General features: G+C 38.2%; 2 protein-coding genes across 3 annotated transcripts in view; one reads left to right on the top strand and one right to left on the bottom strand.

The window, feature by feature from the left end:
- Window positions 1–25,146, top strand: part of LOC127946668 (mitochondrial inner membrane protease subunit 2-like) — a 59,664-nt gene extending 34,518 nt beyond the window's left edge. Inside the window, exons 3-4 of one of the 2 annotated variants that reach the window (XM_052543376.1) lie at window positions 23,904–24,000; window positions 24,723–24,844. In XM_052543376.1, the coding sequence (XP_052399336.1) occupies window positions 23,904–23,973 (70 nt within the window). In that variant the 3' untranslated portion in view covers window positions 23,974–24,000; window positions 24,723–24,844. Of the gene's footprint in view, window positions 1–23,903; window positions 24,001–24,722 lie in introns of both variants that reach the window. The other variant, XM_052543374.1, reaches the window with a different exon arrangement.
- On the bottom strand, window positions 12,652–21,474 carry LOC127946667 (leucine-rich repeat neuronal protein 3-like). The gene is made up of 2 exons (XM_052543373.1): window positions 21,246–21,474; window positions 12,652–15,510 (listed from the first exon to the last, which is right to left on the bottom strand). The coding sequence occupies exon 2, from the start codon at window positions 15,155–15,157 to the stop codon at window positions 13,139–13,141; it is 2,019 nt and encodes a 672-aa protein (XP_052399333.1). The 5' UTR covers window positions 15,158–15,510; window positions 21,246–21,474; the 3' UTR covers window positions 12,652–13,138.
- Window positions 25,147–26,132: the final 986 nt, after the last annotated feature.

Here is a 26,132-nt window from a genome sequence, read left to right as displayed (position 1 = left end):
TCTCATTCGCCATCTTTCCTCTCTCTTGAGGAGAAAGCAGTAATGCAAAGGCTGGGGAGGATTTCAGTACAGAACCCGAGTATCTCTGAAGCAACACTGCGCTCACGCTCGGCGTTGGGCCGTGTGCCATGTTCTCAGCACAGCTGCTGGGATGCAGGGAGCACTAGAAGATGGATGAAAGGATTGACAGAAAATGACTGAGCATGGCAGGAGAAAGATAAGCGCCAGACGGAAGGCTTTAGAAGTCAGACGGAGAGCAAAGCAGGTGAAACATCTTTCAACGGTCTGAAAGAACAGCCACAGTCTGGAGGCACTGACACCAGCCAGAGAGCATCAGCGTAGGACTCAAACACAATGATGAGTCGTGTCACTCGCCATGTTTTTTCCTGCTGTCACCAGTGATCGAAAGACACGGAATCAAATCATCCTTTCTATGAAGCGCGACTTTTGTTTTGCAAATAAATCATGAAGCTTTCATGTCACATTTATGAAGCTTTTAATAAATGATGCGCACAGGTTTATAGCATGTGAAGATGTGCTGTAGAACTAAGGACTTGTGGTAGTACAGTTGTACTCTTTTCTGGAGGAAAATAAATGTGTTGATGGTAATGCATTTATAATGGAAGTCTGTGGGTTAACCGTTGTGGGAATAGCATTGTAAGTGCATTTCTGTCAACATTGTTTTCTGTATTTACATGTGCAAAACAGGTATTAAATACAAACATGTAATACTTGACATTATAAAGCAACAGTTGCGTTCCAAAGTACAGCAACATTACTGTCACTTTTTGGACCATTTTTCCAATTACCGTACACTTCTCTTTGAATTAACATCTTGCGATTCTGACTTTTTTTTTAATGCAAGATTGTGAGTTTTACACAAGCACTTCTGACTTAACAATTACAAGTTTATATATCACAACTCAGACATTCTCAGATTTGTACATTTAAAACAATCCTGACTTTATGTCCTCAAATTCACGGTTTATAGCTCTTAATTTTGAGTTCATTTTTTTTCGTTTTCTTTTCTCAGTAGTTTGAAACACAATTCTATCTATTTCTCGAAATTACTGTTTTATATCTCACAATTCAGATTTTCTCAGAATTATAAGTCTATAACACATGATTCTCACTTTATTTCTCGCAACTCCAAGTTTATGCCTCGCAATTTTGAGTTAACGTTTCTTAATTACAAATTTATAACATACAATTCTGACTTATTTCCCGCCATTCTGAGCTTATGTTGTGTATAACAATTTTTGAGTCGGCATCTCACCATTTTTTTCATAAATCATAAGTCAATCATAAGTATCGCAGAATTTTTTGTTTACATCTCGCAATTCAGACTTTTTTCCCTCAACGTTGTGTTTTAAACACATAATTCTGACATTATATCTTACAATTCAGACTTTCTTACTCGGAATTGTATATATAACAATTGTTGTACACAGTTCTTTTAGAATTGTTTATTACAATTCTGACTTTATTTTCACAATTCTGAGTTTATAGATCACGATTTTGAGTTTGTATCTCCCAACTCTAACTGAGTTTATCTCTCTTCTAAAATGCACCTAATGCAGATTAAATAAACTCTCTGCATCACAAAATTAATATTTTGCATGATGCGCACACGACTAATCAATAACAGAATTTGTTGTATATTATTTTCATTAGCGTTGTTTTCCTGTTTAGTTGTTGCAGTCCTAATGCAGATGCAGTTTAACTGGGACTTGCCTGGAATGTTTTTTGAACAGTTGACCTCAAATCTGCTACATAAATATTACATTTGACTTAATGAGAGTCTAAAGTGCTTTATTTGTCAGTTTACTGTGGAGTCCTACTGCAAATACCCATCAGTCAACCAATTAATCAGGAGTTCTGCATTTGCATTCAGACAGGTTTCTTCTAAGACTGTTTACAAGGGTTCCTGTCCACACCGTGTCTTGTTTTCTGGGAGATAAGTGCTTTTCTCTTTACATTTCATGTTTGAATGTAAGTTCATGTACGTCTGAGAACAGTAGATAAGTGTGTTCTTCTAATGCTTACGAGGGATTTATGTGAGAGAAGAAGTCCAGTTCAGACATACTGTATAGGGAGGTACAGAAATGTGTATATATAAACACGTGGGCTACCCGTGAAAGCAGTCGTATATGTGCACGAGAGATTTTGTGGGTGTCTGGAGGAGACTCAAATAAAAGCTATGTGGAATTTCTACAATATAATCCAAAATTCAATGTGTTGTAGTGTGTTATTATTAGTTTAATCTAACTTTAGTTTTGTGGCTCTTTTAATATCTTAATGATTCTGTTTGAAGTCAAACTTGATTGATGGCCTGAAAGTCAAAGGTCTGTGTTGCTTATTGAATTCAAATGCATGTCGACATGGAGTCAAAAAGGACCCAATTTCCTTTCTTAATGCAATGTTTCTTTTTTTGATCGTGAATGTTTCATCAGTCAAAATGTCATAACTTGCTCCACATCTTTCAGAAAATGTTTTTGCATTCAGGACTGGCTCCATTCTGATATGTAACATGAGTTTTTTAAGATCCACTCAATTCCTGATGTATGATGGAAGTGTTAGTTTTTTCAGTGAATATTCTGTTTTCACTTGGAATTTAAAATAAGAAACCTTTAGAAAGTTTTAACACAGAGATATAAATCATTACATTTAAATAAAATAAGTAAAAACAAAAGCGTTTGACAGGCAAGAGGTAGAACATGTTATCATTTCTTTAAAAAGCCTGTTTCCTACACAATATTTAAGTTAATTGCAACTTTTTCTTACAATTCTGACATTTTCCTCACAATTCTAAGTTTATCTCCGAACTATAACTGTCATTTCCTTGAATTGTGAATTTATAACCAATTGACCTCTTTCAAAGCCTCGCTTTTCTTGGTTTCTCTAGCTAATGCAGGAAAGCATCCCATAGGAATTAACTGGAGATTTACGTGAACAGTGTGATTTACTGCGAATGTAAAATGTGCTCAGAAAGTGGTCAAACTTGATCTGGCTTTATTCTTATGAAGCCTGGAATGAATTGTGACATTGCATTTTTATGTGCCGTTTTTCTTGAAAGAAGCTATTAAGTTTTGTAGTTACATAATTAAATCTGGAGAATGTGAAGCAAAAATTTCACACAGCTGAAATGAGAAAAACATTGTGACATTGCTTTGGATATTTTACATCTGAACACACCAATATTCTGTAGATTGGCTTTTAAAAAACTCCACAACTGGAGGGCGGACACAGCCAAGTTAGGATTGGTCAGTACTGCTTTAAGCACATCTGTATCCACACAAAAGATGTATTTCTAAAATGTGCCAACTCCGTATAAGTGCTTTTTTTTCTCTCTCTTCTAGAAACAGACTTCTGGAGGTCACCTTGACCGCTATAATTGTCAACACCTTTAACGTCTTATTGGAATAATTCCTTTTTTGTGTCAATAGGCAAATGGCTCTTGGTAATGGGACATCGTCCCATGATGCCTTAGGCGATTGGTGATAATGTAGATGGTGGATGAATTACGTTAATGTATCTGAAAATGTGCTCCCTAGTTTCTCATATTAAAATCATAGTAATTTCCTCCTGCAGTCACCATAAACTGCTGAAGAAAAAGAGGAAAGAACAGTTCGTGCTTGTACACAGCGTTTATATTTCCATCAATAATTAATTTGCTCAAATCATATTGTAAAATTAATGCCCAGATTTATAGCCAGATTGGAGTTGGCTTGAGTTCTCTTGTGTAACGTCTGTGTGTTCTCAGTATGTCTGTGCTCTGAACACTTGTCAAATCTGAAACTTTCATTGGGAACTTCAGCTACACAGACTCGTGTTCCTGGGTTCTTGCCTAGTTTAAGCCTAGTGTAGTTTTCTTTTGAAGCTGATTTTTGTCTGGGTTCAGGCTTACAGCTCTGGGAACATCCTAGCCCCAGGTGACGTTAGATGCCCTGGAGACCAGAGAGACTGACTTTATCCTGCAAATCTCTCCTGACAGTGTCCTGGTCTTGTGTTTTGTGATTGGTGGGGACTGAACCCAAGAAGGATTGGATAACACCTCAGGATATCTTAACTGTGCTCTCTGCAGGCCAGTATATAAAATCAGAAATACTGTGTGTTACAAAAGTTGATTTGTGATTCACAATTAATAATAATAATGCTTCTGTTTTTTATTTTTTAAATGTATTTATTTTCTTTACACATTATTTGAAATTAGGTGACCTTAAATCAAATATTTAAATATTTGTATTTATTTTATACTATTAATATTTTTATTATTATTATTATTAGTGCTTTTGTTTTGCTTTTTTTATTTAAATTATTTTTTTAACTACACATGATTTATATTGTTGTTGTTTATAATAATAATAATAATAATAATAATAATAATATTATTATTTCTGCTTTGCAATTTTCAAATGCACTTTTTAAACTACGCATTTGTATAAGAAATTAATAGAAAAACATTTAATCAATAGTTACTTAATTGATCAATGTCCTACAATAATTTTAACATTCACATATTAAATATATTTATTCAGTTGATTATTATTATTATTATTGTTATTAATTCTTCAGGTTTGCATTTTCATTTTTTAAATTCAATTTTAACAACTTTTTTTAATTACACATGATTTGCAAAAAAGTTATTGATTAGTTACAGTCAGTCAAATATTAATATCTTCATCATCATCATAACTTTATATTATTGTTGCTGTTGTTGATAATAATAATAATGCTTCTGTTTTACATTTTTCAAATTCAATGCAAAACAGAAGCATTTTCACTAGTGTCATGATTCTGCCCTCGTGTCCTTGATTTTTCCTAGTCTTGAGGCAGGATCATGACAGACCCGTGTTTTGTGTACAAGCACATGGCCTTGCCTTTGGGCCATGTGCTTGTGTTGTCTCGTTCCCTTGCCCCGCCCCCCTTGTTAACCTAGTCGTGTCTTGATTGTCCCATCTGTGCCACCTGTCGTGTCTTGATTGTTCCCCCTATTTAGCTTTCCTAGTGTGCTCTGTCTTGCGTCGGTTCATTGAGATTTGTTCCCTAAGGATTGCGATTTGTGTGTTCCTCACCTGTTATTGAGATATTGTATCCTGTATAACCGTGAGTGTTATTTGTAGCTAGTGTTCTCCTGTTTTGAGTCTCTGTTTATCTTGATTAATCAGTCCTGTTTAGTTATTGTTGTATCTGCCCTAGTCCTGTTTTCCCCCTCGTGGGTTTTGTTTTCGCCTTTTTGTTAAATAAATCCTGTTTCGTTACTTCCTGTCTGCACCTGAGTTCCTCCCTTAGCAAAACCGTGACAGAATGAACCGACCACCAAGGAACTCAGCAGGCAGGAGGGCCTCTGAGCTTCAGCGTCAGGCGGAGTTCCGGAGGCTGTGCTGGACGTCGTCCCCCACCGACAGGAAGGGGGTCACCCTCCCATACTCGCCTGAGGGGGAATGGGTCCTCCGTAATTATGCCCGGCTGTGGGAAAGCATCTCCCAGGAGGAGCCACAGAGGTCCCCTCCACCTACCCAGCTGCCAACGATCCCTGAGGGTCGTGTCCTGGCTGTGGCAACCCTGGGGGATCAGGCAAGCCCCTCCCAGAGTCCTTAGGGGGGCCCTCCACAGCCAGCAGTCTCCCCATGAAACGAGGGAGACGGTTTTCATGGGAGTCAACTTCTGAGTCTTCGGCGTCCCTGCCCGAGACCAAACTCCCCCAACCCGCCTCTGACCCAGCTGTGGCCTCTGCACCGCGCCCAAGGAGGAAGAGGAGGAAGAGGGGGCCTGCCGGTCCTGTGACCCTGTCTCCTCCCGTGCCAGCAGCGGAGAGCGCTGGCGTGCCCGTGCCAGCAGCGGAGAGAGCTGGCGTGCCCGAGCCAGCAGCAGTGAGCGTGTCCGAGCCACCAGCGGAGAGCGCTGGCGTGCCCGAGCCAGCAGCGGTGAGCGCTGGCGTGCCCGAGCCGGCAAAGAAGAGGGCAGTATGCAAGTCGGCAGTCGTGAGAGCGCAGGAGAGTGCCGCGGCCGACTCTGCAGCAAGGACTTTAGTACAGTGTTTCTCATCTCGTAAGGAGATGCCAATTGTCTTAGCGGCTAAAGCCTTTTCAGATTATTTGTCTAGTCTTGTCCGTATCCTAGAAGTCCCCGTCAGTCCTGTCTTGTCCTCAGACCCTGTCCCCAGAAATCCCGAGTGTCCTGATGTCGTCTCCCCGTGTCCCGTAGATGTCGTCTCCCCGTGTCCCGTGAGTGTTGCCCCGTGTCCTGCTGATGTAGTCATGTATCCTGTTGATGTGGCCCCGTGTCCCGTAGATGTCCCGTGTCCTGTTGTCCCCCCGTGTCCAGTAGATGTTGCCCCGTGTCCCGTGGATGTCCCGTGTCCAGTAGATGTTGTCGTCCCGTGTCCAGTAGATGTTGTCGTCCCGTGTCCAGTAGATGTTGTCCCCCCGTGTCCAGCTGTCGTCTCCCCGCGTCCCGTAAGTCTTGCCCCGCGTCCCGTAAGTGTTGCCCCGCGTCCCTTGTCTGCTCCTATCATGTCCCCTGTCAGTTGTCCCGAGACCCCTCCCCGCCCCTCACCACCCAGACCTGCCCGTACCCCCCGTCGTCAGCCTTCGTCCCGTCCTCCTAAAACTCCTGCCCCACCCACTCACCCTGGTCTGTCCTCCATGAACTTTGTGGTCCCGCCTCCTCCCCTTCCCTGTTTGTTTTTTTTGATTTGTCACCCTAACCCTGCCGTCGTGTATTCATGTCTGCCTTTGTTATTATTTGTCATGTCTTGTTGGTTTGTGTCGGTGTCCCAGTCCGTCATGTCAGTCATGTCTCGTGTTTGATGTTCCCTTGAGGAGCTTCTGGAAGCCGCTCCTTAAGGGAGGGGTTCTGTCATGATTCTGCCCTCGTGTCCTTGATTTTTCCTAGTCTTGAGGCAGGATCATGACAGACCCGTGTTTTGTGTACAAGCACATGGCCTTGCCTTTGGGCCATGTGCTTGTGTTGTCTCGTTCCCTTGCCCCGCTCCCCTTGTTAACCTAGTCGTGTCTTGATTATCCCATCTGTGCCACCTGTCGTGTCTTGATTGTTCCCCCTATTTAGCTTTCCTAGTGTGCTCTGTCTTGCGTCGGTTCATTGAGATTTGTTCCCTAAGGATTGTGATTTTGTGTGTTCCTCACCTGTTATTGAGATATTGTATCCTGTATAACCGTGAGTGTTATTTGTAGCTAGTGTTCTCCTGTTTTGAGTCTTTGTTTATCTTGATTAATCAGTCCTGTTTAGTTATTGTTGTATCTGCCCTAGTCCTGTTTTCCCCCTCGTGGGTTTTGTTTTCCCCTTTTTGTTAAATAAATCCTGTTTCGTTACTTCCTGTCTGCACCTGAGTTCCTCCCTTAGCAAAACCGTGACAACTAGTGCTTTAGTGAGATATTTAGAGGCGTATACACACAAAATACTATTTTGTGTAATGAAAGATCTGGGACCATGATATGCGGATGGCATTATTGCTGATACCATCACTGTTCCATACACCATGATACTGTCATATTACATTTTTATGAAGAATATTATCTCATGCAGCCCTTTTTTTTTTCTTTTTTTTTTTTTGCTTTGACTTGCACCTTGTACCAACAGAATACAAGTACAGATGTACTTGACTATTGTATAAGTGCTTTAAATTAAAAAAAAGCAATGCAAACACATGGTGTCAGTCCTCTATCATACTGATGGACTCACACATCTGTACATCAGCACTACCACACATCAACTCTTCATCATTGCTTTAGCACAGAATTACTCAGCCATATCTGTCACTCAGTGTGATTTTAAGTCTGAAATTCTCTCAGTTCTCCTTTGTTGTTATAGTTTGTTCATAGATGATGGAGTTTGTTCTGTTCAGAGTTGTTGTGCTCAAAATGTAGCTGCACGGTGTAATCGCTAGACTTTTTCATCGCAGCCCTTTTCGTATACAATCAAATCACACAGGCCTTCTCACAAATCCTCATCCAAATGAAAGTGCAAAAATCTGCCCACATTAAATCAAACAGCGTTTCTGATCTGTTCATATATTGGAGCGGCTCTGTAATATGATCACACATAAAATGAAGTGTGAGTTTGTTTTTATTGGGAAGTGGAGTGATGTATAGTGTTATTATGTGAAGGGGTGCATGAAGCAGATCTGTGTTATGACTATGATACCTTGGAAGACATGACCTGAGACGTGGTTTACATTATGAAGTTGATTTTGCTCAGCTGAATTGAATTTGGGCGACATGATTTACGAATGTCTATTTCTTGTGTCTGCTGTCAAGGCTAATGGTGTTTGGTTACAGAGACTTTGGCAGCTTGAGTCACGGTCAGGCGGTGGATCCCATCACTGAAACACGGTGAGTTTGGCTAATGGCTCTGCACAGTAATAGTCGTTTTAAATTCCAGCATCAAATATTTAAACAATGTCCATCAGCCATTGTTTGTTCAATCTTCTTGTTGAAAGCCTTTACTTTTCAGACCCTTAAAATGTCATCAATAATTTAAGTGGTTATAGGGTGCATTAATATCAGCCCTCGTTTTTCTTTTCATTTTTGAAGGACATCAGAAAAATAAAGTAAAAAAAAAAAAAAATTCTTTCTGCTCATAGAAAAGGATTTATTATGGGAAACAGAAGTGCAAACAATGTTTTCTCTACATGAAAAAAAACAGCTAATGTTGCATTTAAATTAAGTTGGAAAGATCATATTTACGATTGTTTGAAATGGGTCTCAATTTACAGTGAATTCAGTAAAATTTATGATTTTCTTTTATTTACTATAATACTGGCATGTATTTTTAATAAATAAATTATCAGATGAAACACTTGAAAATTAGAAATGAAATGAAAATTTGAATTGTTCCCTTGTTAACTAAATTAAATAAGTTTAAGCACTAAAATTCATAACTGGAAAGAAAACTTAAAACTTAGGCAACATGCTGTAAATAGACTGAAAATACTTAAATGCACTTTAATAATTTTAAGTCGTATTGTCATATTTATTCATTTGTTCATTGATCTATCAACTTTATACATTCTAATTATAATAACATTTACAAAATGATAATAACTCCCCCACTCATCTGCAGCTTTGGGTGAAGGTAAAAACACTAGCATCTGTTTTAAAGGAACTGATGTGACACTGCTAAACACTGTTAATTTTTCTTGATATAAATCAACATTTTAATGCTAGAGATGTATCATATCGGCTCTTGCCTGCAGCTTTCAAGGTTCTCGGCATGATTCAGTCAGTGACTATGTGTGAAGCCAACGAGTGAAAGGACATTGGATGTGTTTTGTCAAAATACTGATACGTCAGGGAATATGTCTCTTTTTATGCAGTAACATGAACTTGGATTCACCATGCACATCAAAGGAGTAAGGAAGGTATTGATAATTCACTAAACATATCATTTGCCATGGTTAGAGCTCTGGCTGACAGGTTCTGCTTTAAGATACACGCCCCATTCGGTCATTAGTAGTTTAATTAAGTTTTTTATATAAAAAGGGGTTTCGATCGTCATTAAACAAAGATGAAACACCTGTTCATTTCCTATGCCAAGAAAAACTTGTTAGCTTGGATGAATACTAATACAGTAGCGGTTTGTCGCTAGGCTTTCTCTAACCTCCCCCTGAACTGTGCTCATTTTTTCTCTTGGCATCTCACATTGGCTCACTGCTGTAATCACCTCGTTCAGAACGACGGTGCTGCTTGAACGGGTCGGCTTACAGGGTCATTAGAGCCAGGTAAATTATTCATTACAAAATGTGCCATCAAAGTGGAGAGTTAAGCACAGTCTTTCCAGCCCTGCAAAGAGCCACAGTCTGCTATTCTTTCTGATTAAATCTGACTTTTACTGTCCAAGTCAAATGTTGAGGTCTAATGTAGACTTATTTATTTGTATATGGAAATGTAACTGTATTAATTAATCAAATAATTGCATATTATTGTTTATTGTAATATTTATATTGGAATGCATCAACCCCTTCTATATATATAATTTCTATATATTTTAAAGTATTCTCTTTCTTGCTCTGGACGGATGGATGAATAGAAAGATAATTGTTGGGCTGTTTAGTACTGTTGTTGCATTGGAATGTTTTGTGTTAAAGTGTCATTAGTAAACTGCAATAATGCTGAAAGGTCACTAGAACAATAAATAAAAATTGCATCTGTGGAACATACAATAAGATTTTTTTGAGAAATACAGTGGAAGTCAGTGGGCATAAAAACGTTACCAACATTCTTCAAATATCTTATTTTGTGTTCCACAAAAATAGTCATAAAGGTTTGGCAATGACATCAAGGCGAGTAAGTAATGACAAAATTTTCATTTTTGGCTGAACTATTGCTTTAACTTTCATTGTCTTTGGGAGTCGGTGTTAATGACACGATGTGCTATGACAAAAACCCATATCACTTAATTAAGAGGAAATTCGTCTTGCTGTACACACACGGTGTGTCATATGCCTTATATTACTTGCAGCATTTTGTGGTTGGAAATTAATGGAGAGTGAATAGATTTTCTTGATGGGTCAAATACTAGTCTATAGTGTTCTTGTTTTTGATGAAAGTTGATGGTTGATTGATTCTCATGTTGCCCTCTTTTGATTTTTGTCTGCAGGAGGCACTGTCTATCACCCACTGTCACTTCATATGGTCATTTATCCATCTTTGCTAAAGCTGTTTTCAGTTTAACTTGGAAAGTCTGAATATCTAACTTGAGGACAGTTAATGACAAACTTGTCTTTGACTAAAATGCACTAATGAGTTGAAGTTCTTACGTGACACAGGCATAACTCATAATTTTCTGTCATCTTCCCAACATCGACAAGTGCAATTTTCGTATAGTTAATTTGAATTATGCCAGATTTTTATTTAAAGGGGTCATGCAATATCAAGTTTTCCTTTCTCTTTGGTGTGTTAGAAGCTGTTCGTGAATAGATAAGATACCTAAAGTTGCAAAGACTAAAGTCTCGAACCCAAAGAAAGATTCTTTATGAAAGTTAAGACTCGTCCACACCCTTCTAAACGCCTTGTTTAAACACTCCCCCAAATGTTCTCGCAAAGAAAGAAGGTACAACATTTTTTCCGCCTTGTCGTGGAGACATTGTGTGTTTCGTTGTGAATATGATAGCTACTTTCTTTGGCCCTACCAAAAGAGGACATGGCTAGAAATCAGTGGTTAAGTTTTATTTGCAACACTGATCCAGAACAGTTCAACCCAAATATTTAGATGTGAGCAACGCAATGTGGACTGTTTCCTAGGAGAGCAGCCTACAGTGTCGGTATTCTGACAACTAATGCTGACTCAGCCTATGAAAGTATGCTTTCATATTTGAAGGATTTGCCATTGATTTGAGGATTCAAATGCAAGTTTTGAGCAGTGTAGACTAGGGCTTGTTGTTTGTGATTTCTCCGATCACAGAGGCAGATATGGTTTTATGTTTACATGGCACGATGCAACGCAATGCGTAAAAAGACAGTATGAGTCATCATAATTAGTAATTATGTCCCTACTGGATGCAACAAATGTTTAGTTTGAAATGGGTTTTATTGTTTTTGCCACATTGTGCCAGGACAACAGCATGACAGTATGTTAACGGTCATAACATTTCCGTCACAGGCTTTAGGTATTCAGCCAATCACAATGCACTGGATAGCTGGCCAATCAGTGTACACCTCGCTTTTCAGAATGTTGAGCTTTGTGAAAATCGATGCTTTCAGAAAGGCGGGGCAAAGAGGAGAAACAATAATGTACATTATGTTGAAAATAATGTTGTTGTTTTTTTTTTTTACTTAAACTGCATAAACAAATTTCATTACACCAAATACACAAAATAATGTAATTCTTTTTAGCAACGTCATTTGACCCCGTTAAATAATGGGGATTCAGATCCACTTCTAACTAACTTCTTTGAGCATGTGTACAGTCTGAAATCATTTTTATATTTTCGTAAAATATGGTTTTAATCATTTTTGTATTTAACATAAAGAAATATTATGACACATGTCACTTTGCATCGATTTGTATCATGAAAATCGCTATAAAAATAAACTTGAATTGAATTAATTTAACTCCTGTGTAAGTGACAAATGGCCCTTTGTTTGGTACTAAAACCCCCTATGATATATGAGCATGCAAGTCTGATAAATCCCCCACATCATTTGTTCTGTGACGGCAATTCATCACCTGTGGGAGTTTAGCGTTGGAATTCCTATTGGATTTTTAGTGAAAGAGAAGATGATGTGACTTAAAGTCAATGAGTTCTGTGAATTTTTTCTTCCCCAAACCCCACCTTCACACTGTAAAACTTCACCTCCTCATTTTCCTCTGTTTTCTTATATTTAAATTCCCCAGGTACATAAAATTTTTCGGGCAGCCTCTGTTTCTGTATATATATAAAAAAGGTTATTTTTATCTGATATTTAGACTTTGGTTAAAATACACTTCTTTTTTTGCCACGTTTAAAAAGGTTTTCAAGCTAATGATGCACCCACATATCTACTTCATGAAACTGTGACTTCACATTTTTCTTTTCATCTTGTGCATCTCATCTGTATCTTTTATATTTATGTCTTTTCAGTTGACAGTGTAATAAGTCAAATGAAGGCATTTTAAGAGTAAAACACTTGCAATGAAAACAAGTTGTCATTTTCTGTATAAATGTATTTTATCACAAAGTGTCGTACAGGTTTTACTGTTATGATTTATTCTACAAGCGTAGTCCATCATAAACTTGACATTATTTATTTTACCAATGACACAGCACACAAGTAGTGTTGCTACAAGCCCACAATAAAAAGACTCGCCCACTGATGCTTTGCGCTCTTAGTAAATAGTCAGGCCCAACCTTTCATGTGCTGTTCTTTGATCCCGCATGAAATAACGATTCTCTTCATGCTTCCCAGTGAAGTGTGACATTTAAACAATAAGTGACTTCTTGGCAATCAATGTCAGATTTAGCAAGAAATGTCTTGGACTACAAACCACACAGAATCCATTTCATAATGATCCAAAGGTGTGAGTCGGTATAAGATTGAGAGAGTTATTAGAGACACAGTCCAGTGTCCACTGCATCACAAACTGTTGCTCTTCTCTCAAATGGAGTTTCTGCATCACTGGCTTTAGCCCTTGACCCTCATATTGGTTTAATGTGTGAGGGTAATAGCGCGGACTGCTGATTTCGTAATTTCCTGTAAAGGTGATCACTCCTCCATAACATGCAAATGAACGAACAGAATACTGCGGACACGATCAGGAGCAGCGCAATGATGCCAATTATCAATCCGTCCCTGATACCATCATCAGTTTTTCCTATTGAAACCTCAGTGGTGCTGACATTTATGCAGTTTTTCAAATATCTGCTTTGCAGGTCCGTAATTTCCACACACACCTCGTACTGCATCAGAGGCTGCAAGTGTGTGAGGTTGAACGTTTTTACATCTGACAACACATGGGCGGTGAACTGCAAGGAGGGCTGCTGTGATGTTGTTGACCACTTAATATTCGACACAAGACTGCCCTTGGGTTGCACCCAAGAAATCCTCACCAAATGTGGCTCAATCCCTTTGACTTGGATTTGCAAGGATTCATTTACCGGCAGTGGGTAGTACCCATTTACAACAACTGAGACAGATCTCATGTCTGCACCTATGAGATTGTGGGCCACACAGGTGTACTGCCCAGCCTCGTTCTCTGTGATGCCGTTAATATCAAACGTTCCCTCAGGATGCAGGTGATACTTCTTGGTAAACATCTGAGGTAAGATCTTCTCGCCTGAAGGTGTGACCCAGTAGATCTCAGGTTCAGGATCGCCGAATGCCCTGCAGTGTAGAGAGACTGAATTCCCAGCACCCATATTGACCTGATCAGGAAGGCTTTCCGGAGATATTAGTGGTAGGCAGATATCCGCCATTTCACGGAAGTGCACATGCCTGACAAGACGACCTTCAAATTCTGAGGGCCCTGCACATAAGAGGGCATCCGGATCCATGAAGCGAACCTTGGTCTTGTTCATATTGATCCAGCGGATGACACAGTCACAGTAAATGGGGTTGGAGTGCATGCTCACCTCCTGAAGGTTAGGCAAGGATTCCACCATGACATGATGAAGGGCCCGGAGTGCATTGCTATTCAACATTAAGGACTCGAGTTTAGGGAGTTTGGAGAATGCATTTGGATGGATGAAGGAAAGTCGGGGGTTGTTCGTTGCTTCGATTTTGGTCAACTCTGGTAGGTTGTGCACAGCAAAACTGTCGATTGAAACTAACTCCGGCATGCTGTTAATACCAAGTTCTTTCAAATGGATCATGTCCACAAAGTCACCCCTTTGGATCCTCTCTATGGGATTCTTGTTAAGGTCCAGAAACTTGAGGTTCCGCACTTGTCTGAGAGCAGCTTGAGGTACTTTTGGGAACATATTATCATAGAATGACACGCTTTCCAGCTTATCAAGTCCAAACAGGGCACTGTCAGGGATTTCAGTAAGGTTCATTCTGGTTAGCACAAGACTGCGGAGATTGATCAGGGGCTTGAAATTCATGTCTTGTATTCTGGTGATTGGATTCTCTCCTATCATCAAGATTTCCAGCTGGAAAAGATCCTGGAACCACTCTGTTCTTATGGCCCTCAGCTGGTTCGAATTAAGATGGAGCCTCAAGAGCTTGTTAAGCCCTCGGAAAGCCTCTGCACTGATCAAGGAGAGAAGGTTGTGGTTAACATAGAGCTCCTGTAAGTTTGGGAAGTTTTCAAGGCAGTTATCATGAAGGCTGCTTAGCCAGTTCTCCTCTAGATGCAAAGACAGAAGTTGTGGAAGGTGACCTAGATAGACATCACTCAATGAGGATATGTTGTTTCGAGATAGGTCTACCTCTGTTAAGTTTACCAAATAGTCCAAGGGACTCTCAATCTTTGCGATGCTGTTGGCCTGTGATAGAAGTACTTGTGTGTCTGATGGCAGCCTCTCAGGCAGAGACAGAAGTCCTAGATCATTACAATCCACAGTCGGAGCCGCATTATACATGGACGAGGGAGAGAACCAGGGTCGAATTTCACATTTGCACAGTTTGAGGCACACAGCCCTCCAGTCGGAGGCCTGAACTGAGTTAGTCAGCGCAAGTCCTGCCAGCAAACAGACTGCAAACAACAAATCTTTCATCTTGGTCCTCCTCTCTTCAGCTTGTAATTGGTCCTTATGGGGTCTGGTGTTAGAGGCGTTAAATTCGAAAACACCAAATCATTTGCTATGACAACAGGGTGTATTTCTGCTGATGTCAATTACCCCAAAGCAGCAACTTCGCCTGTTGTGGTCCTTGGCAGAGAGTAGCAACCTTTCAATTTGCCCTGCTTTGGGTTGTCATTCAGGCTGAATATGTGAAGGTCAGCGTATCCTTAAAGGAACAGAAGCAGGGAAAGTGGAAATTTGCAGGGTGAGCTCAGGTTCCTGTGGGGGACGGACCACTTGTCTGCCATCGTTATTATGTTCAGTCAGTCACACGCGTCACTTCCCTTCTGTGGAAAATAAGAGACAGGAGATAGGTAATGAATACGGTGTCACATTAGCCTCAAGAAGAGCCACATTGGCATTTCGGAGCATGACGATATATTAAGGCCATATTTGTGAAGGTATTATTACTTTTTCATGTCATCAAATAATACATTATTGCTGGTTTGACCTGATATGCCTAACCTTCCCACATCTATCGTGTGACCACTGGGACCGCTCTCGCATTATATATGTAAATGTCAAAGAGCTTTTATGTGCATGAGGGCAGGTGTAAAGAAAATGTACATACATCACAACATCACATTCTTAGCCTGGGTTTATAGTATCAGTAGTGCTCAGTCATTTTCTAATTGTGAGATAATGAGCTTTATTTGGCGACTGACTGGCCAGACACTTAAATCTGTTGTAACATGCTTTCATTTCTACACTATGATGCGCTGGGGATATAATAATTTACTTGAACCACATTTATATGAAAGCCAATTTAACAACTGTGATTTCTCGTCATACCTAACACATTTCATTTGTGTTTTGCATTTCTTTCAAATCTGTTATTCAAGCATACTAAGTAAGGGCATTGCTAATATTGGTTTTTATTGTCTCATAAATAGACATAAAAGCCAGCTGAATGCACATAGGGGCAATTATTTCACAATGAAGTGCTATCCCAAAGGGCTCAGCAATAACCACTGCATTTTGTCTCTCAGTGGCAGCTGCCCATGGGCACAGTAAGTTAATTAAGACATTTTAAAATGTGTCTCTTAACTCAGACTCTGTGCTTTGTATCTGTTGTATGGTTGACTAAAACTATATTTGAATGCATAACACTGTGAGCAGCTCTCTTGCATTAAATATTTGTTTGTGCAATTGCAGTGGCACGAGCGATTGTTATCCCTCATTCATTAACTTGCTCTTTAACCTTTTATATAAGTGACAAAATCTGATGTGGTCTGTGTTTTCAATTGCATTTAATATAAATCAGTTTTTAATCAAATTGATGGGCCGTCTTATAAATACAGCGCTCTAAGTCTGTCTTGGGCAGATTGATTACTCGGTTACAAAATGGATTTGCTGTGCACTGTGAGGTTTGTGATCAGGTTTATGCTTAATGATATTGATTGATAGCCCTAATATAAATATAAAAATGTGGATGCTTACACAAAATCTCAGTGTATCTTTGATACATCTAAATCCGTATGTTGAAATTATGGTTGGCTTGCAACCTTGAGGACAGAAGGCATAAAGCCGCCTGCCAGTGCTAGATGAAGCTGTCAGTATCACTAGGAGCAGGTTTGCAGAAGAACTCCTGTAGGACAGTGTACTTATGTTAGTCCGACTATGGCGCAGAGTCAACACAAGCAGGTGGGAGCATTTTTTTTTCCTTTCTCCTTGTATAGCCATCTGTTTGGTCCTGTAGTCTGCTTTTTGCCAGGATTGTGCAAAGACCACCATTTATTCCAACGACTGTACAAATTATGAGGTTGTAAAATTATTTCAGAAGCTGCTTACTGTCTGATGTATTTTGGTGCTGTTTGATATATATATATATATATATATATATATATATATTACCCTGAAACTCAACCTTTTTCTTCAGTTCTCCAGCTGTGATCCTTGAAGAGTCTTTAGCCACACAAACTCTCCATCTCACCGTGCATTAGGACGATACAGACACATGTCCTCTTTTGTGGCAGATTCATAACATTTTCTGTTGATTGGAAATTCTTAATTATTGCCCCAATGGTGGAAATGGGATTTTTGACTGCTCTAGCTCTTTTCTCAAAGCCACTTACTAATTTGTGAAGCTCAGTTATCTTTTGCTGCACATGAGAAATATATTATTTGTTTTTTATCATTGTGATGGGTGATTAATTTGGAATTTGCCCTTTGTTTCCCCTCCTATTAATATTGTGAAACAGGAAGCCATGGCTGGATAATTTCATGTTCATAATCACCCTGGAGTGCTCGAAATTGTGAATATGAATTGGAATATATTTCAGATATATTTTACTCATAAGAACTTAAGAAAAAAAAATGTATTTCATTATGATACCCCCCCCCCATTTAAATTATTATTCTCCAATGAAAGGTTAGATTTTTTAAATAAAAGTTGAAAAGGATTAACAATTTTTTTATTTTCAAAGCCTTCTTTAATCATACATTATTTACCAAGTACCAACAATTCTGATCACATGTGAACTGCCATTATCTGCAGAAAACATGCTCTTTGTTGCTATGACAAGCACAACATGGATGCACTGAGCTGAACATAACTGTGAACAAGTAGTGATGCACACACAAGGACACACATCTCCATCTTTCCCGTTTCAGTCTATTTTCTGTTAAGAGTTTTGCTCTAAAGATGCCCACACACACTACTTTGATTTGTTCATGTATGTGTCCTCCTTAGCTAATAGATAGCCCTCAGCTGCGGTTCATGAGTGTTGTGCTCACTTCATTATGTGAAACAGGGATTTAAAATAATAGAGAGTGCTTCTATAGCTGAATGCTGGAAAGGGTCAACAGGTCAAACTATTTCAGTCCAGTTAGCTTGCATCATGGGTTCACACATGCATTACACATGCACAGATGCACAGCATTTTCCAAGATGTATATACTGTAATATAAATGAAACAATATTATGACATGATTTTGTCAGTGATTAATTGTGGTTTATACAACTGTTATTACTGCTTGTCTAATGTGATTCGACTTTCCATTTTATAAAATATGTGTTTATGTATTGTAAATGTGTGTAACATATTTATTATCTGGGAAATATTTACTTTCTGTTTATTTGACACTGTTCTTTTTCTATGCATCATTAGAGTAATGTAATACTGATTGATCAGTAGAATAAAATAATTGAGATTTCAAATTTTCATGTTATCTTATCTAAAGAAAGCAGACTAAATCTGTAATCATTTCAAATTTAAAATTAAATTCATCAACACTTTTTTTAGTGTGTGTGTGTGTGTGTGTGTGTGTGTGTGTGTGTGTGTGTGTGGATGTGTGTGTGTGTGTGTGTGTGTGTGTAAACTGTGTTCTGAAGCCAAAGTTGGGAGTAATGTTGGAAATACCTAACAAATACAGAAAAGTGGAGTGATCACCCACAGTGACATTTCCAAAATCCCACCATTTTTTAAACATGAATTATGTGGTGATTGGCTTCCTGTCAAAGATGTTGTGTGCGTTTAGCACCAAATGCTTTTCTAGGCAAGTTTTCAGTTTGTAGTTTGTAGTGTGTTTTGTCTGAACAGTACCAACAGCAGTTCCACTGTTTGTCTGCATTAATCACAGCTTTTTGTTGACAACCGCTCCTTTCCTGGAGTCAAGAGTCCAACCACTTTACCTGAAATATTTATGGTTTGCCTCTTTTAGAGAAAGTATGCAAGAAACTAACACACATAGACACACACACTCTTTTCCATCAACTCATCTAATGCTACAGACACCACATAAAGTGGCCCTGCTGTGCTATGTTTTATTCACAAGGCCGGAATGAGTAGAAATCTTGCCATACTTCGGCAGCGGGACAGCATCCCTAGCTAAGCGTGTGCGGGGGGACATCATGAATTGGAGGTGACACCTTGTCACATTACGATGGCGTAACAGACTGCGAAACTCCTTGGTTTGTGTTTAGGGAACGGAGTGGATCTGAGGGGGCTGCTCAGGTTTTGTTTCATACTGCGTAGTGATTGAAAGCAAGAGCGAAATACATGTGAGGTGGGCAGAATACTTAAAACCCAAAAAGACTCTTTTTGATGGTTAAGTTAATGGATTGAACGTTTAGCCCTTGACCATGTGACCAGGACCACTTCTACTGTAGTTTGGCTGTTTGGCATTTCATTGTTTTGCTCTATTCTGTCCCATTCGCTTCTGTTTTATCTGTACCATTCAATCCTAATACACTTTTCTGCTCTTTTCTAATTTGGTCTATTCTGTTCTGCTATGTCTAATTCTATATCACTCTGATTAGTCACTTCTACTGTTTTCTCTTCAGTGTATTTCTATTCTATTCCTTTTATATTCTGTACTATTAAGTTATAATTTATGTTCTGTTTTACCCTGTTATACTCCGTTTTGCTTTTTCAGTTGTAGTCCTCTGTTCTATTTATTCTGTTTTACTATAATATATTCTGTTCTGCTCTTTTGTTTTGTTTTCTCCACTCTTTATTCTGTTCCATTCTGCTCATGCCATTCTATTTTGTTTTGTTTGCTTTATTCTGTTCTGTTCTATGTGTTCAAAACTGTACAATATAACCAAGTTTACTTCATGAGTTATGAGTCTGACTACATGATTGTGTTTTCCCCAGTCTGCTGTAATACATCAGCATTGTTTCCTATCACACTACATGGTGTCACTTCAAATGCCTGGGGTGAAGTATAATTAGCTAAGATACTATGCTGACACAAGCACCATCAGAGAGTGTGTGTGTGTGTGTGTGTGTTATATAGTCCTCCAGCTCTCACCTGCTCCGCACTGCTGGTGAACACACCGTACAACAGCAATTAATTACGCTTCAGCACTGCTGACAGAATCCCTATAGATATATGTCAGCTATTTCTGTCACATATTCTTCAGCCCTGTCTCAAGACATGTTAGCATTTTTCTTCTGTTGTCCTTATTGATTTCTCTCTCTCATCTCTACTCATCTACACCTTGTTCATACACATGAGGTAGAAGCAAATAACTTAAATCAGTGGTGCTTAGACCAAATACATGTCCCTTTTTGGTTCCTTGTCCTTTTTTATATTGCATTAACCTGTATTATTGCATTTTGATTCCGATCCAAAAACACAAACTTTGTAACAGCATACCAGAAAAGAGGCCAAATGTTTTTTAACATACAACTGTACTACTATAAGATCACTAAGTGTCCTATTCCAGAACTACATGAACTATCGAAGGAAACTCCAGTTCATAGCCGGTTTGTTTTATATTGCTGCATCACAACCTCTTTTACTATCTGACATAGGAAGCGGTATTTAGTTTGTAGATGGCATGTTTTTATATTTTAAGATGACGAATAGAAGAAACCGAATGACGTCTGTTAAAATGAGGTGCTGTATGAGCTGTGGCGTAAAATATATTTGTTACATTTCACTGTAGCGATTGAAAACACCTGTGACCATCACAAATTTTATACACAGTGATAAAGCAAGATTTATAAGACCATTTTATGATGGATTATTGTGCATGATCAAATCTAATTGTCCAGAAATAATTCTAAACACTTGTATAAGATAATGTTTAGACATCCAGATGAGTATGTGTAAAAATAATACAGTTTGGCTGAAAGTTGCTGCATAAATCCTGAATTTTCATACTGAAGAATTCATTGTTCAATACTGATAACTTTTACAAAACTACTTTTTTCTTAATAATTTTTCATAATCAAACGTGTTACAGAATATACCTTATAATTGTATTACACTAAAATCTAAAAACCCTTGCAGTAACTTTGGGAGTCATATATCAATGATTTCCTCTTGATCACTTTCATCTCATTATTGGCTTCAGTTATTCCTCTGCTTACCTGTAGAGTCTCTGTGCGAGATTACGACATTTCTTACACTGATGCGCAGAGCTTTTCTAATCCAAAATATGGAAAAGATTAAAACGGATGATTAAAATATATATACAGAAGTGATGCTAAGAGAACCCAGGCACGTTATTAAAATCCTCCATCACACAGGATGCTCATGAGTCATGAGAGAGTGAGAGAGCCGCGCTTACCGGAGAGAATAAGATTCCTTGTTTGAAACGCATAATATATTCCTTTCCTCTCAATCGCGGGATCGAGCTCCAGACTTATTATGGAGATTTTAGATCCAAATGAATTTGAGCTTTATTTGACAGTGTGAGAGATGTCGGTTATCTCTCAAAACGGTTGTTTTGGAAAGGATGCTGAGCGCACCGCGGACTGAGGAGCGGAGAAGCGCGTGTCCTTCCAGCTGTCTGTGCCGCGCTCCTAATGATACACACGCGCTCGTGCGCGCGCGCACCCTCCACCCAGTCTCCCCGGGGACAGGCAAATTTCTGCCTGTCGTTCGTGAGTTTAGTGCAGCTGATTGGTCGAGCAGAGCTGTCAGTCAGGTCAGGGCACCCGAAAGGGGGCGGGGCTACTACATCGCTCGCTTTTACCGTCTGTGCACTTTCATACTCCCACTTTCTCTCCATCTTTGCCTTGTCAACATAATTTCTATTTGTAGTTCTGCGCTCTGCCCGTGAAGCTTCAACTGATAAAGATGTGCAATTTCAATATTCAAATGCTGTCGACCAGATCAGAGTAGCATTTCTCAGATTTTAATTGGTTCAATATATATGTGCTATACTCACTCACACACACATGCACCCTCCAGCTGAAAACCACTGGACTAATTCTGACTATATTTAAACATTGAGGCATTTGGATAATAAGAGCTTCCTCATTTTGGATTATTTTTTTCTTGTTTGGCCAACAGTTTTTGCAAGATATAATCAATATTGGAAGTCTTTAGATAAGTCTTTCTTAACTCACAGGGCTCTTATATTTACTGCAAAATCCAACTTGACAAATCAGACTATATTCTCCCAGCATGCCATATGTAACACTTGAGATAAACACCAACAACATCCAGGCCCGCAGAGGTAATGAAAATCACAAATCAGGCTGAGCGCCAGGGCTGCTGCAGAAGAGGCGTGTGTGTATGACGGATGGAGCCGGAGCTGGAGCTGTTGGAAGATTTAACATCGCATAGGTTCTGACAGGAAGCTTGAAGTGAACCGTTCATTGCATTTTCTTTTTTTAATCTGAATTTTGTTTTTAAATGAATTTTCATCAAGAGTGGTCTTAGATTTTTGTGACCTCGTCGAACAGTTATATAGTTAAAAACTAGCAATAAAGTAAACTTTATTCAACAAAAGAGGACACAAAATGTCCTACAGATGTCTTGAGATATCTAGAGGAACAGATTCTGTTCTAGTGCCTAGATTTTCAAGACATGATGTTCAGACTGTCACAAAGAAAGCAGGCAGTTTCTCACCAAAGAGCTTCCTCAGCATTTGAGGGACGTTTGGCACCATAGTACACACTTCAGCTGTGAGAAGTCATCTAATAAGAAGCCTTGAGAAAGCAGTCTTACAGAAAGGCAACAAGCAGAAAAGATTGCCGTACATGAAATTCCATAAAGCGTGGAGTGACAACCAGAAACAGAAAGATTCAGAGGCTGTGGCTCGGGCACAGTCAGGGTCACTGTGGGTAATGATGTGGGGATCGGGTCAAAACTGATGGAACAAATACTTCATACACTACAAATGTAGCACTTACAAAGACTTGAGCTCCAAATAAAAGCTACGTGGGATCAGTTTCACTAACAGAAAGCCTGGAAATATAAGAAAAACTGAGGATTGTCAGGTCTGGAAAAGCCGTGGAAATAATTGTAACTTGAAAAAATCATGAAAAAATATATTATATTCCTTTGCGATAAATCACTTTTTTGTGCCATTTATTAGGATGAAAATTGTTATTGAAAATTAACACTGTTAAAAAAAACAATTAACATCATTAAAAACCATAACATATTATAGATCACAGATCATATTATCTACACAGTGTTATTTATGTACTTTTCGTTTTTATTAATATTTTTGAATTTGCTTGTATATATATATATATATATATATATATATATATATATATATATATATATATATATGTATGTATATGTGTGTGTGTGTGTGTGTGTGTGTGTGTATATATATATATATATGTATAGTTTTAGTGCTTTTTATTTATATTTATATTCTTTTTAAATGTATTTTTATTTTAATTGTAGTATGTTTATTACTTCAACTTTATTTTATTTCAGTTGGTTGTCAAAACAATATTTCTGTTTTTATTCAGTTTTCTTTCTATTTTTTTTTTTTTTTTTTGCTAATATTTTACCTAATTTTCATATACTATTTATATTTAATTTTATTTTAGCCTTATTTCCATTAACAAAGACCATTTTATATAGTTTTAATATTTTAAAACCTTTCAGTGACTTTATAGGTCATTGCAAATTGATGTAAACTGACTTTTGGAAATATAATAAGTTAAAATAAAATATATCAAGTATCATTGTGAGACATAAGTTTGCTAGTTAAAAGTCACATTATGAATTTGCCAATATGAGAAATAGTTTTCCGAGTTTTTTTTTTTTTTTACATCAAGACATTTCATTTCGGCATTTCATAGTCTTTTCTTGACTTACTCCAGCAGATAAGACCCATCTGGTCTCTGAAAACTGTCCCTAATGCCCCATAATCCTCGGAGCTCAGCAGCATCCTCAGATAAACCAGGAACGGTTCTGTCATCAGCATGCAAATGTTGTAGTCTTACCATCTCATATCTGTTCACTCCTTTTGCAGAAGCCCGAAGGACCCTCGGCAGAAGATCATCAAACGGGTCATTGCGATCGAGGGGGACTTCATCGAGTAACTTTTCTGAAATTAAGTTATGAACAAGGTAGAAATTAAGTTTGATGTGTCCTAAATGGCATCAATATTGATTCTAGAGTTTTAATGGCCGAAAAATGTTTTGTTTGCCACTTAAATGTTGCCTGAAAATGGTTTACTCCGACTAACAGGCTTTTGTAGCACCAGACAAACCGCTAGAAGGATCTGTTTTTAGCCAGCTCAGGCTCTGTCCTCTTTAAATGCTTGTATCGCACAAATGCACCATTTAGCCCTAAGTGTCATTAAACATTAATGTCTCATCAAAGCATTCAAGGCCAAAAACATAACGTCTCAGGGTGATCTCGGGGTACGGCTGAGGGAATCCCAGGCCTGATGACTTCGAGAGTTTGATTTCGAGATGATTCGTATGAAGAGGAAGTTAATTTTGTTCTGTGATGGCCGATGTAGAAAAACAATCATTAAAAATCAGAAATTTCCTTCACGCTCTCGCTCTAAAGCGCTCACAGCCCCGCCTGCAATGGATATGAGCTATTGCTGTGTCAGAAAGTCACTTAAATATAAAACAAAGACTGCAGCAGCTGTGCAAACTTTAATTATTGATCTTAGATTTAGAGAGCGGGCCAAGAGCCAAATACAGGATTGGTGGATTCATGCAGCTGGTCAACTGTAACATAAACAAGGAAAAGTGAAAAACAGCCTGGTGTTTTCCTGCACTGAAAGCAGCCAGAATCCATTACTGTGTTAACGCATAATTGTTTTTCTATTTTTCAGAACGCTGGGATATAAAAACTGTTATGTAAGAGTTCCAGATGGACATCTGTGGATCGAAGGGGACCATCACGGACACAGTTTCGACAGCAACACATTTGGACCGGTAATCAGTTAGTTGGTGCCTGCTAAAGACAACATCTCGTACTTTGACATGCATTGAGACTTAGGAATGAGCTAACAAACACCCTGGCAACCACCAACAGCACCCTAGAAACACACCGGCTTATATCAAGTTTTACATCACTCATTTCCTCTTAATTTTCTTTTTTTTTTATGCATTTAATTTTTTTTTATTCAAAATCAGTTTCAGTGTTTTGAAAACAATGGATGATTTGACTTTGTAAGTTTTTCTTTTTGAGTATTCAGTATTTTTTTTTAAATTCAGTATTTTGTTTAACTGATTATATTTTGGAAATTGAAATGAAAAAACTGTTTAAAATGAAGCTAAAATAATTATTATTTCTTTAAAATGATATTTCTTTATTCCTGTTACATAGCCAATAAGACTTTCAAAATAACGCCAAGATTTAAAAATTACATTATATTATCAAATATTATTACAATTATAAATGTAATTAATGTTTTATATACACATACAGTGTAACATTTTTAAATAAATTAATACTTTTCAGCAAGGATGCACTAAATTGAACAAAAGTGATGGTAAAGACATTTATAATGTTTCAAGGGATTTCTATTTCTAAAATAAATACCGTTCTTTTTTTTTTGTTTTTGCTTTTTCGTTCCTGAAAAGACATATCATGGTTTGCACAAAAATAGGATCATGTGATACTTAAGGCTGGAGTAATGGCAGCTTTATCGTCACAGAAATTAATAACATTTTAAAATATATTCAAATAGAATGCAAGCGTTGAAAACAAAAATGCGGATCAAATAAATGCAGCTTTGATGAGCTTCTTTCTAAAACATTACAAATCTTACAGACCCCAAATGTTTTAATTGTAGTGTAAATGCATTAAAAAATTCTTTCAAAAATTGATTTAATTGCTGACTATAGCAGGTAAAATATATATTTTTTTCAATTTCAGAATAAAATACCATAATACTAGTCAACTACAGTACAAAACAAGTATTCAGCTAGTCATTTTCTCAGGCATGTCTCTAGATTTTATACATTTGTCTGATCCCACAGGTGTCCGATGGAAACTCTGTTTCAGGCTGCAGTTTCTGTTTTTTTGCTATTTTTTTTTATAGATGTGGTTATAAAAAATTCAACAAACACCGAAAAAGATTGCCGCTTTCTAGGGACTTTGTTAACAGCCTTGATGTGCTCGAATGCCCCCGCCTGTAATGTATAGAGATTGAGGTATTATTGGCTCTTTGAAGAAGTTTCTCAGATACATTATTAAACAGAGCAGTGATTCTTTCTCCCATCTCAGCTCAGACTGT

The sequence above is a fragment of the Carassius gibelio genome, chromosome A25 (genome assembly GCF_023724105.1).
Source record: "Carassius gibelio isolate Cgi1373 ecotype wild population from Czech Republic chromosome A25, carGib1.2-hapl.c, whole genome shotgun sequence".
In the NCBI taxonomy this organism is placed as follows: domain Eukaryota; kingdom Metazoa; phylum Chordata; class Actinopteri; order Cypriniformes; family Cyprinidae; genus Carassius; species Carassius gibelio.
Note: the sequence above shows the minus strand (reverse complement) of the source record. Positions and strands in the feature narration are given on the sequence as shown.

Excerpts from the sequence above, each read along its gene's own strand:
- LOC127946667 (XM_052543373.1), bottom strand. The coding sequence starts at position 15,157 with ATGAAAGATTTGTTGTTTGCAGTCTGTTTGCTGGCAGGACTTGCGCTG.